This window comes from Balaenoptera borealis (assembly GCF_965194805.1).
Source record: "Balaenoptera borealis genome assembly, chromosome: 5".
NCBI classification, from domain to species: Eukaryota; Metazoa; Chordata; class Mammalia; order Artiodactyla; family Balaenopteridae; genus Balaenoptera; species Balaenoptera borealis.
In genome coordinates, this window is record NC_138862.1 from 67,367,994 (window position 1) to 67,385,047 (window position 17,054).

At 35.4% G+C, this 17,054-nt stretch overlaps 1 protein-coding gene across 8 annotated transcripts in view; it reads right to left on the minus strand.

Annotated features, from left to right (window-relative positions):
- Positions 1 to 17,054, minus strand: part of POLQ (DNA polymerase theta) — a 112,481-nt gene that overhangs the window by 17,310 nt on the left and 78,117 nt on the right. For 6 of the 8 annotated variants that reach the window (XR_014245416.1, XM_082394831.1, XM_082394830.1 and 3 more), the window contains 5 exons: positions 14,251 to 14,388; positions 12,837 to 13,011; positions 10,269 to 10,395; positions 9,567 to 9,688; positions 2,068 to 2,252 (listed from right to left, as the gene is read on the minus strand). Coding sequence is in view for 6 of the 8 variants with exons in the window: in XM_082394831.1 (XP_082250957.1) it covers positions 2,068 to 2,252; positions 9,567 to 9,688; positions 10,269 to 10,395; positions 12,837 to 13,011; positions 14,251 to 14,388 (747 nt within the window). In the remaining 2 variants the exon portion in view is untranslated. Of the gene's footprint in view, positions 1 to 2,067; positions 2,253 to 9,566; positions 9,689 to 10,268; positions 10,396 to 12,836; positions 13,012 to 14,011; positions 14,389 to 17,054 lie in introns of those variants that run through there. The other 2 variants (XM_082394834.1, XR_014245417.1) reach the window with 2 other exon arrangements.

The following is a 17,054-nucleotide window of genomic DNA, read 5'->3' on the forward strand; positions in this document are numbered from 1 at the left end:
AAACTGATTTAGTAATAAGTATTGCCCGGGTTCAAATCCTAGTTCCACCATTTACAAGAGGTATTATCTTGCACCATCTACCTTGTATCTCAGTTTCTTCAACTATAAAATGAGGACAGTAATACCTACATCATGAGTTTGTTAGGATTAGATGAGTTATTTTATGTACGTGTGTATGTGCGCACACGTGTGTGTGTGTGTGTGTCTGTGTGGTGTAGGATACCACCTGACATAAAGCAAGATCTATATAAATATTGTTAAATAAAATTTAAAAAGATAACTTGCAAAAAATGATTATCAAAATCCAAAATACTTTCCAAAATAATTTTTTTTTTAATTACATTGAGAGGGATTTTTTTCACTCCTGTTTTCTTTTCCTTTTTGGTCTTTTTACACTTTTTTTTCTTAATTCAGATATTACTTAGTGCTAGCTGATATCTCAGCAAGACTGAGATCTAGATTAGATGGTTCAGTGCATGGCAATTCAACAAAAAAAAACTGGTATAGCATAAACACTATTAAATCATGCAAGAACTTATTAAATAGAGGCAGCTATCATCAGTGTATAAACGTTTAGATTATGGAGTCAGAATGTCTAAGTTCTGTCATTCTGAACTTATCCTGGCTCCACCACTTATAGCTATATGACCTTAAGCAAACTACTAACTTTCTGTGCCTTGGTTTCCTCCTATGTAAAATGGGAATAATAATAATAAAACCTATTTCGTGTATTTACTACGAGGATTAAATATTGGAATATTACCTATTTAACTTAGGGTTTGATTCTTGCTAACTGCAGGATTTAATCTGAGAGGATTAAATAGAGAGGACAAAGCTGGCTTTCTAAATAGTGGAAGAAACAAGTGTTGGTGCTAAACAGGCAGTGGTGAGAGGAAGTGTTTCATGCCTAATGAGCCAGTCAAGAATCACAGCTGTGAGTAACAAGAAGTGTAAATGTAAAACTAGTAAAGCAGGATCTTAGAGGTGGTGTGACTTTACCTCAGCCAACAATCCTGCTCTCTTGAAAAGGGTATCAGATTTCCCACAGGTGATGTGATAAGCAAGTATCAGTGTTAATTTAGGCCAGGGAACAGTGTGAATGTGGCCTTTGATTTTCCCTGTGCCCAACAGTCATCCAGAAGTAGGAACTAATATGGGCCCATGTGAAAAGTCCAAGGGCAGTATGAAGTTTCACAGGCAGATTAGCTAACCAATGGCCTCAAAAAACTAAAAAGCTGGGTTTCCCTGGTGGCACAGTGGTTAAGAATCTGCCTGCCAATACAGGGGACACGGGTTCAATCACCAGTCCGTGAAGATCCCACATGCCGCGGAGCAGCTAAGCCCGTGCGCCACAACTACCGAGCCTGCGCTCTAGAGCCCGTGAGCCACAACTACAGAGCCTGCGTGCTGCAACTACTGAAGCCCGCGCGCCTAGAGCCCATGCTCCGCAACAAGAGAAGCCACTGCAATGAGAAGCCAGCACACCGCAATGAAGAGTAGCCCCTGCTCACCGCAACTAGAGAAAGCCCGTGAGCAGCAACGAAGACCCAACACAGCCAAAAATAAAATAAATTAATTTAAAAAAATAATAATAAATAAATCTTAAAATAACTAAAAAGCTAATAGTTATTGATTATAATCCACAGCTCAGCAATATTTATTTTTCAACAAACATTCAGAGAGCACCCTTCTATGAAAGGCACCGTGGCTCAATGTGTGTGAATATAAAAAGATAAATATATCTGTGCTTACAGGCTAGAGATTTTAAAAATACACACACACACACACACACACACACAATATCTACCACCACCACCACAATATCTACCACTAATGCATACAGATTTCCCAGAACTAAGTAGGCTCGGACTAAGTCTACCTGATTCTTTCTATTGACTCTACAAAGGAAAATATGAATACCATGAGACAGGCTCAGATGAATGTTGTGAAAAATCCAAAGAGGGAGAAATCGTTCCTCAACCACAAATGACTGAGATAGTTAAAAAAATTTTTTTTGAATCGTAAAAATTCTCCTCATTTATGTTAAACATGTTCAGTAAAGACCACCTGTTTTGCTTGTTGCCTCAGATCATCCCCAACAGACTCTGGCTCAATCATCTTCCATTCAGCTGCAATACTCCTGAAAACATCAGCTCCAGTGTTTAGTACTTGAATGAGACGATGATCGTGGGATAAATGAGCCAAGATCCTCAGCTCAAGTTGAGAGTAATCAGCAGCTAATATTAAACCACCTGAAATAGAAATGATTTTAGAAAAGTCGGTACAAAGACAAAACCAAGTTTTATAACACTGAGCAGGATGACAGAAATTTAGTTTCAACATACAACTGTGAGATCATGTAAAAAAGCTCAAATCAGAAAAAGCTAAAACCTTGCTCTTAATATGATGCAATTCAGCTCTGTAACATGTAAAAATTTTTTGCTTAGCTTTCAAGGATATGTAATATATGTAAAGCCACCCTTGACCTCTGCCCGTTACCACTGTGGTAGTGCTTTCCTCAGTGTTCCTATAGCACTGACACATAATCTAAAATGGTTCTTTCATGCCTCTCCCATGTAACACTGAGCCATTAGGGATGGGAGACAATCCTCCTTTGCATTCTACAGAAATGCCCAGTTCCTGGTACCTAATAGGTCCTTAACAAATGGTTGTTGAAGGAATGAATGAATGAGTGAATAAAGAAACTGGTTTCTAATGTGTGTTGACATTTTAAGGGGGCTGGAGAGAAATGTGTGCAATGCTTTGAAAATAAACTTGTTCAACAAAAAACGGTCAAGTGGCCTGTATGTGAAAAAGAGTATTCAAATAATTAAGAGGATTCAAATAATTTATCTATGGACTAGAAATGACTGGATATGCATGGCAAAAACAAAATAAAACAAGCAAAAACATGGTTAAAGAAAAAGTAGAAAAATATCTGCAACTGATATCACAAAGGACTCATTGCTATATTGTATAAAAGAGGTGCTATAAATCAAGAACAAAATATAAACAAGCAATTCACAGAACTAATAAAAACAAAAGAACCTTAAACCTATTAAAGAATGCTTAACTTCATTCACAATAAAAGAAATGCAAATTAACTCTGTAATAAGAAACAATTCTTTTCTACTTGTAAAAATCCAGAGGTTGGATGGCACATTCTGTGGCAAGGCTGTGGAGAAAGAAACACTCATACATTGTTACTTGGAAGTAAATGGTAACTGTGTCCCATTAGATGGCAATTTGACAATATCTATCAAAATTAAACAGGTTTTTTTACTCTGTGACTCAGTAAACAAGCCCACAGGCTGCTGCAAAGATTATCTGCACACAGATTAAACTGGTTTACATTCAAATTTCTTTACTGATAATCACAAGTCTTCAGCATAAAAATATTAAACACAAAAACAAAGCAAACAACAGTGTATATGGAATGCTTATGCTTGTGTAAGAACAGAGGAAGAAAATAGTACATATTCATATTTGCTTGTATCTGCATAAAGAAATACTGGAAGGATATATAAGAAACTCAAATATGTAATTAACTATAAGAGTTGTACATAACAGGGTAGCTAGGACAGGGAAGGAAGCAAAGTTTCTCAATATATACCTTTTATATATTTTGATTTCTGAACTATGTGAATGAATAACCAATTCAAAAATATATAAATACTGATTTGAAACAAATGACCACAACTTTTATGGCCTTTCTGCCCTAAACAAAATAAAACTGGACAAACTATATGAAATAACAGTTTTCAGATGTTGGACAATAGGCAATGCAGGACTACCATCCCTGAGAAAGGGGAAGGAGAGAGGAGATAAGAGGAGCCATGCAACTGTCTCAAGTTTATGAATGGAGGCAGAGCAGGGAAAGAGATGAAACAAAGCACTGTGGTCTCTGAGCTGGAAGAAGAAAGTGTAATTTGGGCCTGCTGAGGCTGCTAGAACTTGTGAAATTTGGAGAGAAAGGAACTGTGCATAAAAGGATCACCAGAAATATGCACAGTAATCCCTTTGGATTTTTGACCAAATACTAAACTGTGCAGGGAGAAAGTTCAGAGAACCAGGCAAAGAACAAACACTAAAGAAATAGCTACTATCAAAGTTCAGCTATCAGCTGAACTACTTGAACAACATACTCTTGAATGTTGAAAGATGTTCAAGCTCTGACCAGACTGAGTGGAGAAACCCTGCTGAACAACTTGAGCACAAAGTAGAGACCACAGTAAGGCCAAACCTTACAATGAAGGTTAATCTAGCCCTAGAGTAAAGGCTACTCTAAACATCTGCTCACAAAGCTTTAAAAGTCTCAAAATGATCAAGCTGATGTGAAAGTAAATTAACTGCCTGCCAGAAGAAAATGCTATAAATGAAGACTACAAAATCCAAAGAGTTAACAATGTAGTAACCATAATGTTCAGCATACAATAAAAAAATACTAGACATACGAAGAACCAGGAAAATCTAACTCTGACTAGGAGAAAATTCAGTCAATAGAAAAATGACTCAGAAATTACAGAGATGATGGAATTTTAATATGTTCAGGAATTTAAAGAAATATAAAAATGATGATGGAACAAACAGTGAATCACAATAAAGTAATGAAAACTATATAAAAAATTAAAATTCTAAAACTGAAAATACAATATCTGAAATGTAAAATTCACTAAAAGGATATGACAGCAATTAGACACTGTAGAAGAAAAGATCAGTGAACATTAAAACAGTCAATAGAAAATATCCATTGCAGTACAGAGTTTAAAAAAATGAAGAGAGGGGAATAAAGAAGAAAAGAAAAAAAGGTTCAGTGATCTGTGGGACTATACTAAGTGGTATTACACATGTATATTTGGAGTAATAGGAAAAAAGGGCAAAATAGGGACAAAAATATTATAAGAAATGATGGTTGAAAATGTTCCAAATTTAATGAAAAATATAAGCACATAGATTAAGAAGAAGAAAAAAAAAAAAAACCTAAGTGAATTCAGGAAATTTGGCAAACTCAAAAGCCCAAATAGTAAAGCATAAAAAACCACCCAGAGACTCACATCCAAATCGAATTGCTAAAACTGAATAACGAATTTAAAAAATCAAAAAAGCATCCTGGGAAAAAATATATTATGCTTGGAGGAATAGCAAGAAAAATAGTGGTGTACTTCTCATCAGAAATAATGCAAACCATAAGCTAATGGAAATATATATTTAAAGTGCTAAAAGAGAAGGACTATAAACCCATAAATCTATGTCAAATAAAAATATCTTACAAAAGTGAGGATAAAATAGAGAAATTTAGACATGGAAATGCTAAGAGAAATCACTGTCAGTAGAACTGCACTACAAAAAAAACCTTAAAGAAGTACTCTGGGTGAAGAAAATTGATAATAGATGGAAACTTGAGTCTACTTCAAAGAACAAAGAGTGCCAGGAAGGGTAAAAAAGTGAACAGATAGAAAAGACACTTTTGTTTCTTGATTTCTTTGAAAGGTCATAACTGTTTACAGCAAAAAAAAAACTACATAGCAAAGTTTATAATAGTCATAGAAGTTAAACATATTACAAAAAATGGGAAATGGAAAAACACTCCTTACGTTATGGATGAAGTGGTATAAAATTATTTGAAGCTAGACTGTGATGTGATGCATATTGTAAAGTCTAAACTATCTAAGATATAGAGTTAAAAAGATAATAGAGGAAATAAAACAATAACAAAAATAGTCATTTACAGTTTTTAAAAAAGAATAAAGAACAGATAGAACAAAATACAAATGACAAGACTTAAATCCAACCATATATCAAGAATTATTTTATTTTTATTTTTTTAACATCTTTATTGGAGTATAATTGCTTTACAATGATGTGTTAGTTTCTGCTTTATAACAAAGTGAATCAGCTATACATATACATATAGCCCCATATCTCCTCCCTCTTGCATCTCCCTCCCACCCTCCCTATCCCACCCCTCTAGGTGGTCACAAAGCACTGAGCTGATCTCCCTGTGCTATGCCGCTGCTTCCCCTTAGTATCTATTTTACATTTAGTAGCATATATAAGTCCAGGCCACTCTCTCACTTCATCCCAGCTTACACTTCCCCCTCCCCATGTCCTCAAGTCCATTCTTTATGTCTGCGTCTTTATTCCTGTCCTGCCCCTAGGTTCATCAGAACCTTTTTTTTTTTTAGATTCCATATATATGTATTAGCATACGGTATTTGTTTTTCTCTTTCTGACTTACTTCACTCTGTGTGACAGACTCTAAGTCCATCCACCTCACTACAAATAACTCAATTTCGTTTCTTTTTATGGCTGAATAATATTCCATTGTATATATGTGCCACATCTTCTTTATCCATTCATCTGTTGATGGACACTTAGGTTGCTTCCATGTCCTGGCTACTGTAAATAGAGCTGCAATGAACATTGTGGTACATGACTCTTTTTGAATTATGGTTTTCTCAGGGTATATGCCCAGTAGTGGGATTGCTGGGTCATATGGTATTTCTATTTTTATTTTTTTAAGGACCCTCCATACTGTTCTCCATAGTGGCTGTATCAGTTTACATTCCCACCAACAGTGCAAGAGGGTTACCTTTTCTCCAGCATTTATTGTTTGCAGATTTCTTGATGATGGCCATTCTGACCAGTGTGAGGTGATACCTCATTGTAGTTTTGATTTGCATTTCTCTAATGATTAATGATATTGAGCATCCTTTCATGTGTTTGTTGGCAATCTGTATATCTTCTTTGGAGAAATGTCTATTTAAGTCTTCTGCTCATTTTTGGATTGGGTTGTTTGTTTTTTTGATATTGAGCTAAATGAGCTGCTTGTAAATTTTGGAGATTAATCGATTGTCAGTTGCTTCATTTGCAAATATTTCCTCCCATTCTGAGGGTTCTCTTTTCGTCTTGTTTATGCTTTCCTTTGCTGTGCAAAAGCTTTTAATTTTCATTAGGCCCCATTTGTTTATTTTTGTTTTTATTTCCATTTCTCTAGGAGGTGGGTCAAAAAGGATCTTGCTGTGATTTATGTTATAGAGTGTTCTGCCTATGTTTTCCTCTAAGAGTTTGATAGTGTCTGGCCTTACATTTAGGTCTTTAATCCATTATGAGTTTGTTTTTGTGTATGGTATTAGGGAGTGTTCTAATTTCATTCTTTTACATGTAGCTGTCCAGTTTTCCCAGCACCACTTGTTGAAGAGGCTGTCTTTGCTCCACTGTATATTCTTGCTCCTTTATCAAAGACAAGGTGACCATATGTGCATGGGTTTATCTCTGGGCCTCCTATCCTGTTCCATTGATCTATATTTCTGTTTTTGCGCCAGTACCATACTGTCTTGATTACTGTAGCTTTGTAGTATAGTCTGAAGTCGGAAGCCTGATTCCCCCAGCTCCGTTTTTCTTTCTCAAGATTGCTTTGGCTATTCGGGGTCTTTTGTGTTTTCATACAAATTGTGAAATTTTTTGTTCTAGTTCTGTGAAAAATGTCATTGGTAGTTTGATAAGGATTGCACTGAATCTGTAGATTGTTTTGGGTAGTATAGTCATTTTCACAATGTTGATTCTTCCAATCCAAGAACATGGTATATCTCTCCATCTGTATCATCTTTAATTTCTTTCATCAGTGTCTTATAGTTTACTGTATACAGGTCTTTTGTCTCCTTAGGTAGGTTTATTCCTAGGTATTTTATTCTTTTTGTTGCAATGGTAAATGGGAGTGTTTCCTTAATTTCTCTTTCAGATTTTTCATCATTAGTGTATAGGAATGCAAGAGATTTCTGTGCATTAATGTTGTATCTTACTACTTTACCAAATTCATTGATTAGCTCTAGTAGTTTTCTGGTGGCATCTTTAGGATTCTCTATGTATAGTATCATGTCATCTGCAAACAGTGACAGTTTTACTTCTTCTTTTCCAATTTGGACTCCTTTTATTTCTTTTTCTTCTCTGACTGCTGTGGCTAAAACTTCCAAAACTATGTTGAATAATAGTGGTGAGAGTGGACAACCTTGTCTTGTTCCTGATCTTAGTGGAAATGGTTTCAGTTTTTCATCACTGAGAACGGTGTTGGCTGTGGGTTTGTCATATATGGCCTTTATTATGTTGAGGTAAGTTCCCTCTATGCCTACTTTCTGGAGGGTTTTTATCATAAATGGGTGTTGAATTTTGTCAAAAGCTTTTTCTGCATCTATTGAGATGATCATATGGTTTTTCTCCTTCAATTTGTTAATATGGTTTACCACATTGATTGATTTGCATATGTTGAAGAATCCTTGCATTCCTGGGATAAACCCCATCAAGAATTATTTTAGATAATTAACTAAACACTATATTTAAATGGCAGAAATTTTCAGGTTAAATCCATATACATTGAATTTAAATTAATTTTAAAATTTTAAACAGAATCAGTATAAAATATTGTTGTGTTAAACACAATTTTATTATTTAGGTAAGAATAAATAAATATCATGAAATATTATTTGGCCTTAAAAAAGAAAGAAATTCTGACACGATTGCTACAACATGAATAAACCTTGAAGACATTATGCTACGTGAAATAAGCCAGGCACAAAAGTACAAATATTATATGATCTCGAGTGGTCAAATTCATAGGGACAGAAAATAGAATGGTGGTTGCCAGGGGCTGTGGGAGTCCGGGGGGAAAGTTATATTTAATGGGTACAGAGTTTCAGGGGAGGATGATGAAAAGTTCTGGAGATGGATGGTGGTAATGGCTGCACCACAATGTGAATGTACTTAATGCCACAGAACTGAATACTTAAATATAGTTACAATGGTAAAATGCTGGTAGTTCATATTTAAAAAGCAAAGCTGAAAATTGCCAAATGGGTTATACTATCATAGACCTGAATTCACCCTTGGAATATAAATTTCTGACAGAATTCAAATAAATTCAGCTGGTTAACTGCACTCACCCAGAGCTGCCAGGTGGCAAAAGGTAAAAGAGCAAATATGTATACAAATAATAGGGATGATCTGGGAGATAGATCATGACGTCCAAATGTTTTGATGATGAGTACTGAGGAGAGGTCAGACAGAAGTAAGATAGCCTTGAGGGTTACCCCCTGCAACAGGAAGCAGCAGTGGCGAGAAGTGGAGAAGAAACAAAAGAGCAAAACAAGTTAGAAAGAGACCAAAAAAAAAAAAAAAAAAATTGTGCCCTTAGAGGTCGGGGGGGGGGAGAGAAATTGAGGAAAGAGAGGGTTGACAGAGTGACAAATGCTGTAGAGAAGTCAAAGAGGATGACAACTAACAAAATTCACTGGATTTTGCAAAAAGGTTTACAGTGACCCAGGATTACATGATTTCAGCAGGATGCTGAGCAAACAGCACAGAGGTTTCCCACAGAGCAGATCATGAAGACAATAATGACTGACTGTTATAAACCTGGCAACATGAAGGGGAAAAACAGGCTCCACCAAAGAGAGGAAGATGGACGAACTAATGTATTCTTCTGAGTCTTATTCATAATTCAGGCTTTATCAGTGCTTTGAAAACCATTCCCACAGCAAAAGAAGCTCAAAAAACATCATCGGTCACCTTACCTGGGAAAGGCACAAAGGCATGTCTCATGCTAACTGAAAATGGAACTCCTTTGTCTGAGGCTCTCTCCTCCATCTTTGCCTGATGCCTGGGGTTCAGGCCACAATCCTTCTTTTTTCCTCCTCTGTTGTGCGAAAAACATCATCAGCTGGACATGAAGTAGTCTTAAATATATGAAAATGGTCTGAGTTTTTCATTAAGTCAATATTTCCATCTAAGAAATTTAAAAACCTTATTTGAAACACACTTTAAAGCTTAACAAATATACTAGACCTCGTTCAGCAAACCTTCAATTAAACAGGAAGTAAGGTATTTCTGTAATAACCTTTCCAACAAACTGCTTCACTCAATTCAGTAAATCTCATTGACCATATCTAATATAAATGATCTGTGCTTTTTCTTCCTTTTGTGAGCATATAGAGAGGGCAGGAAGGGGGATGTCCCAGACACTTCTAAACTTGTCCCTTTAGTATTTGACTTAAACAAGCATATAGTGCTGGTTGATTTAATTAGTGACCCAGATTTTCAGCTTTTTGCCATCAACTAGCTTCTTTATAGACAGACTCAGGATTTGAAATAGAATAGAAATGTGTATGCCTGGAACAGAAAATTAAACTGATTTCATTATTTGTCCAATAGGCTATTTCTGAGCCATTCATACTCCCAAAAGTATATTAACCCAAATAAAAAGAAATAGAGTCTACCTGCCGGTAGGAAGTAGGCCTTTGCCTAGGGCTTGGGAAGGTGGGCTTTCCTCTACTAGTGTTGGCATTTTGATCTCAAAATCTCTTGGTACATTCTGAATATTTGGTTCTATAAAGGTTATTCGTCCTAAAATCAAGCAGAATGAAGACATAAAATTGGGGGGGGGGGAAGGGAAGAGGGGAAATCTGACATTTACTTTAACACGAATATCATTTCTGAATTATCCTAAAAATGAATGCTCTGTTATTGTTAAACTAAATTTAAATGAAATACACTTCATTATGTTCATGTGTCTAACAATAATAAGTACAAGACCAATTGTGATATAAGTGAATATATGAATTAGCTACAATACAGTGTTTTATAATTAACCTCGTTCTACAGAAACAATCCCATGATAAGAATATGATAAATCACAGTATTTCTACGCTAAAATGAGTACCAGAAGTTAGCACTATAAAATGCTAGCAGTTATACTAATGAGTAAAAGACAAATCAAATGGATCTTAGGAGAAATGACTGTCGAAGCCTTTAAAAGCCAGGAACAAACAAGATACAGAGAAGAGGATCTGAAGCAGAAGAGCAACTGAGTGCTGAACAGGGACAACTGGGGCCAGAGGAGTTAGGCCACAGGATGCAGGAGATGGAGTAGTAGTGAGAGATGGTGACTAGAACGTTACTTTCTAGATATCACCTGGCCAGTTTTCCTCCTCCTCCTCATCACTTATCACAAGAATCAATGGTAGGTAGCACTGACATGACTAGAAACTAGAATCAGATGGCTAGTACATTTTCTAGGAAACAGAAAGCTATTTGTTTTAATGCTTATGGCCTTTACTTTCCCCCAAATATTTTACATTTTATTTACTTATTGGATGAATTTTTCAAAAACACACAGGTGTTGTTCAAAAAGTTTGGGTAACTGACTGCTACTGCAGTTTTTATAATACACATATAGTGACACAAATATCCTCTGTTTTATGATACTCTTCATTCTAACAGGCTCTCTACTAGCTACTGTATGGAATTCCATCTTCTTTAGATGAATCAGAGATCTTAAGTATCTCAGATACTGTTTTTCTGAATAAACTCCTGATACTATATCCTCGTTATTTCAATTTTAGCAAAAATTAGTGTTCAATTAATGGTAGATATTAATACACTTATTAGCATTAAATGGCCTAATCAATTTTATAAAGCTAACAAATAGCACAGGAAAGAATCCAAGTCTCTTTCTGCCTCAGCACACTGTCTTCTCTTCTAGGATAATATCAATACTTAATATTCAGGTCTAGTGTTTGAATTAATGAGGTAACACTGGTAGACAAATAAAATGGCAAAAGTAAATTACAAAACATGAATATAGCTTCATGAAGATGAATTCTAATAATGAAAGGGCTTTACTATACTTAGGTAAGCTTGTATTTCTAAAATATTCTTTAAATGTAGGCATAGTATAATGAAAAACAATCAGGAAAACAACAAGGAATTGATGATTTTCTGCTTTATAAGCAACAAATAAATGTGCAAAAGCTTTGAAAACTCTAGGTTGATTGTTTTTTCACCAACAAGAATTTATTTTACATAAGTTTACAGCATTAGCATATGTTTCAAAATGAAACTTAAAACAGGGCAAGAAATAGGCAAGAAGCACCAAGAGGTGAGCTAAATAGGGAGAAGGAAAAGAGGAATTGTTTAGAACAGAGACTAAGCAAGCAAAGAGAAAAGCAGCTCCTCACGGTGCTCCCATCCTCAATAACAGCAACAACTGATAATGTACCACGCATTATTCTAAACACTTTACATGTATTGACTTATTTAATCCTCAGGATGACCCAGTGAGGTAGGACTGTTATTATCTTGTTTTATACATGAGGAAACTTGGGCACTGAATGGTTAAGTACCTTGTCTAAAGATTCTTAGCACCAAGATTCAAACCTTGTGAAAATGTGATATCAAAGTCCACATTCTATACCACCGAACTAAAATGCCTCCTCTATGAAGGAGTTAATGCTGCCCTTTCTTCCACTGCACATTGCATTTGACAAATATGTGGAGTTGTGCACTACCTAGAAAAAGAATGCTTTTTTTTCTTCATGAGATTACATGCATACTTATCCCAAGAGGGCCATAAGACATGCAAAGGACTCTACAGCTTTCTTTTCTGATTGAGTAAAGTAAGACACTCCCTTATTACTGCACAGGCCTACTTAGATTCAACTTGGAGAGACTCTTAAGAGATTCAGAATAGGGCTGGGACTGAAATTAGATAAGATCACTGACTCAAATAAATATTTAATTCTTGGCCATACTCTCATCCAATATCAGACATCTGAGTTACTCTATACAGTACTTGAAAGCAGGAACTGTATCTTACTAAATTTCATCTCTTTATCTACCTGATATTCACCTATGCTTTGGATGTAGTATGCGTTTCATAAATGTTTATAGAACTTCACTGAACCCAATGATCAACACTTGAATTCCTTGGTCGTCATAAGCAAATATTACATATGAATTTTTTTTTGCAAAACAGGATAGTATCCATATTTAAGATTTCTCATTACCTGTAGCAGTGTGTGATTGTGATACAGGATAGATTCTTTCCATTCCAAGGAAAGGATTCAGACGTTTTTCCCGCTGCAGGGGAAAGACCACTTTGGTAATAGCATTAGTGATTCTTCTCCACTCTAATATCAAGCCTGGTAAAGGATGTAATGTCCTTAATTTATTTAAAGCATCCTGCCAAAGAATTATAATAAAGTAGGATCAGATTCTTGTCCAAATTCCATAGCAAACTAGAATCTCTTTTAAGTAAACAATATAATCTCAAAATTAAATTTGATAACTCCTGTATCTAAACTCAACTTTACTATTATAAAATTACTATTTGGGTATTTTGGAAATCACCATAATGATAAATCTATAATAACTATAGATTATAAAATGTAAACATATTAATGTTGAGTAATGTCAATTTACATCTACTATTAAAAAAAAATCAATGAGATGTCAACTTAGTCAAACAGCTGCTTCCCCACACCCCACCCAATTGTTTACATCATCTCTTTTCTTTATATTTTCCTCCTCCATTGCTCATGTGATTGTAAGTTTCCCAGTCTTTTTTTTTTTTTCTTCTTTTTGCCATAATACTTTCATGGTTTTTGTATCAAGGAAATTTATTTTTAAAACTTTGAATTTTCCATGCTACAGACATTCAATGAACCGTTAAGGAACAAAAACTTGTGAGGTAAAAAGGCCAATGCGATTAAATAAAAAGTTTTGTTACAGAATGAAGCTGTGGAAACTTCCCCAGGGCAGGCAAGTCATAATTAATAATATTATGGTCAAAATTCTACAGAATGGCAACTTGGACTGCTCTCTCCATGGCTGTTGTGGCTGTACTTTCTATCCTTATTTTCCATTGATAATTCATTCAGTAAAAATGTAAAATTAAGCCTTTCTCTCTTTTGTCCCATGCATACAGTTTCCATGGGTTGTGATTCCATTTTACTTTGAAATTAACAGATTAGATTCTCAAAACAAATGTATGGAAAACTTACTATTTTGCTCTGGAATTGAAAAAAACAAAATTTTATTTATATTGACTGTCTTTTTATTTTTTAAGTTCTTCCATACCTTTTTGTTCATGTTCATATAACGACAGAAATTATATTATACTAGAAGTCCAAGAGTAGTGCATGTCAATAATTAATGTCTATATAGGTCTGAATTTACAAACCTTTACACTGTTTTAATGATAGGAAGGACACAACTGCTAACTCAGATTATGATCCAGATTTTCCATGCTGGAATGTTTCCACAGTGTTTGTGGGCAGCTGAACCAAAAACCAATTTGTTTTTGTCTGGATAAGTTCAAATGGTGGACTACATTGGATCTTGATTTCATCAGCATTCTTTCAAGACACCAAAATGTTAAAAGTAGTTCAGATTCTGCCCTGTGACTGCCCCAAAGAGCACCTTACTAGTGCTGAACTGTTTTCCCAGCCTTAGCTTCCATCCATCGTCATTCCCTCTTCTGGTAGAACCCAAAGTTTTCTTGCTGCCTTGGTATTTTCTCCCTCCATTTGGTGGCAACTTCAATTCCAAAAATAAAACCTGCAAGAAGTTAATGCTTCTTTAGTCAAGAATCAAATCACAAGTATTATCATTCAGAAAACATTTTAAAAAGTTATTCGAGAAAAGGTTCTATACATTTCAACATGGATTGTAAGAATTTTTTTGGACAATTTGGAACTATCACATTTAATAAATAACGGCAATAAAATCTTATGTCAAGTAGGCTGTCCATAGCCTAATTTAGTCAGTATTAGATTAATAGTAACACCAGGCTCTTAAACAGTCAAGAACACAAGAATGTATATTCTGTGCTGAACGACTGACAAACTATTGGCATTGCGACTTTAGGTTGCTCTGATTATAAGCTCACCTAAATACCCCTTGATGTGGTAACCAATGTGGCTGCTTGATCATTTAAGCCCCATAGAGGATAAACATGGGAGCCTTCGTGGCTATTGTGTGATCACAAAACTCAGAGAACACTAAAGTAGGAAGGGGCCCAAAAAGCCATCTAATTCCACTACCACAAGGCTAGACCCTGAGAGGCCCCGACCAAAAAGCCAGGAGAAGGTGGTTGATCCAATGCAGCAATAATGAAAGTTAGAGAGTGGCCAGTAAGCACCCACTGAAGAAACTAGGCTTACACGGAACAGGGATCCAGGCTGTGGGTCAGAGGGAAGATCCCGTGTATACCTTAAACTCACTAGTTCATGTTAGAGGGGTTCCAATTTAGGCAATTCAGAACACTATCTACTCTTTCTACTCATTCATTTATATACTTTCAGTAAGATTTAATGAACCTTGGATTATTTTCCGAGTAATAATTCTAAAAATTGAAACCCTTTGCATGAGAATTTTTTCTACAAGTTGGGCCAGGGGTGGAAGTAAAGATATACCTGTTTCCCTAGAACAGTGGTGATGACAGAAACAAAAATCTGGTTTTAGTTTTAAGTAGTGGGAATAACTGGGGTCCTAGGCATGAAAATTACTGAGGCTTACTATGGATGTTAATAACTAACTTGCCCAAAGACTGTGTTATATAGATATGAGCATATGCACACATAAGGATTGGGGTTGTTATATTTAGCAAATAAAATTACATGATGCCCAGTCAAATTTGAATGACATGGAGCATACTTACACTAAAATATTGTCCACTGTTCATCTGAAATTCAAATTTAACCAAGTGCTTGTATTTAATCAGGCAACTCTAATATAGATATCAAAGAGTATATAAATGAATGGCAGCAGAGAGAAAAAAATAACTGAATAGGAAAAATGAAACATTATTACAGTAACAATAAATCAACAACCCCAGGAAGGAAGACCTATCATAATTAAGACAATTTAAAGATCTCGAGTTATGTATTTAAAAGTTCTTTATCTTAAGCTTCCATTTTTGGTGAATCCTTCAGAATTAATTATAAAAACTTCACACATAAATTCTCTCTTCAGGTCTTAATTAACACATCTGTGACTGAGGGAGTTGAACTGGATGGGAGCAAGAGACACTAATATTTATTGAGCACTGACTATGTGCCAGCCATCAGGCTAGGTGCTTTAACCTGCAATCCTTATAACAACTCTATGACAAATCTGCAAAGTTTAGACAGTTGGAGAAACTTGCTCAAAGTTGCATGCCCAAAATGTAGTAGAATTAAGAATTAGAACCCAGAGTCTTCTAACTCTAAAGTCCTTTTTCTTTCTACTAACCCATGCTTCCCTCTAGACCAGGAGTCAGAAACTTTTTCTACAAAGGGCCAGACAGTAAATATTTTTAGCTTTGTAGGTTTTACTGTCTGTCACACCTTTTCAACTGTGCCATTATAGAATGAAAACAGCCACAGGCAATAAGTACATGAACAGCTATAGCTGTGTTCCAATAAAACTTTATTTACAAAAACAGGTGGCAGGCCAGATCTGGCCTGCAAGTCATATTTTGCTGATACCTTCTCAAGACCAGTGCCATCCAAGAACTTTCTGCAATAATAAAACTGTTCTATATTTGTATTGTCCAATATAGTGGCCACTAGCCACATGTGGCTATTGAACACTTGAAATGTGGTTAGCATGACTAAGGAACTTAAATGATATATTTTATTTAATTTCAATTAATTTAAACTGAAACAGTGATAAGTGGCTAGAGACTCCTTTATTGAACACTACAGCTCTATATGATTAGTAACATTTTGCCTATTTGAAAGACTCAACTTAAAATCACCAAGGATAAAATAATCAATGTATGAAAATGTTAGATTACCTTTAATATAACTTCCATTTTAACATGAAGACATAAGAACAAGCCAATAATATCAAAGGACTTTTATTTTAGGCCAGAGTTTGGTCTAGGCCTAAGGCCCACATGCCTTTGCACCCATCTGAATCACAAGAGTACTGGTTCTTGCCTTTGCCCCAAGCCTACTTGTGCTGAATCCAGAGATTCTATATTTTTGACAAGTTCCCCATGTAATTTTAGGTGCAGCCAGCTAGGTTCTGGCTTGGGGACTTCTGGACTAAAGAAATCAAAAGAAAGTATTTTAAAACACCCCAAAAAACACCACTGAATTCAATACAAATGCACCATGTGATTAGGAGAAACAAAGTTCCTCATTTTTTAAAAACACATAACTGTGGCTTAAAGTGGGGGGGGGCTTTTGTAAGCCCTTTATATAATATTTATACAACACTTTACAACACTTACTATG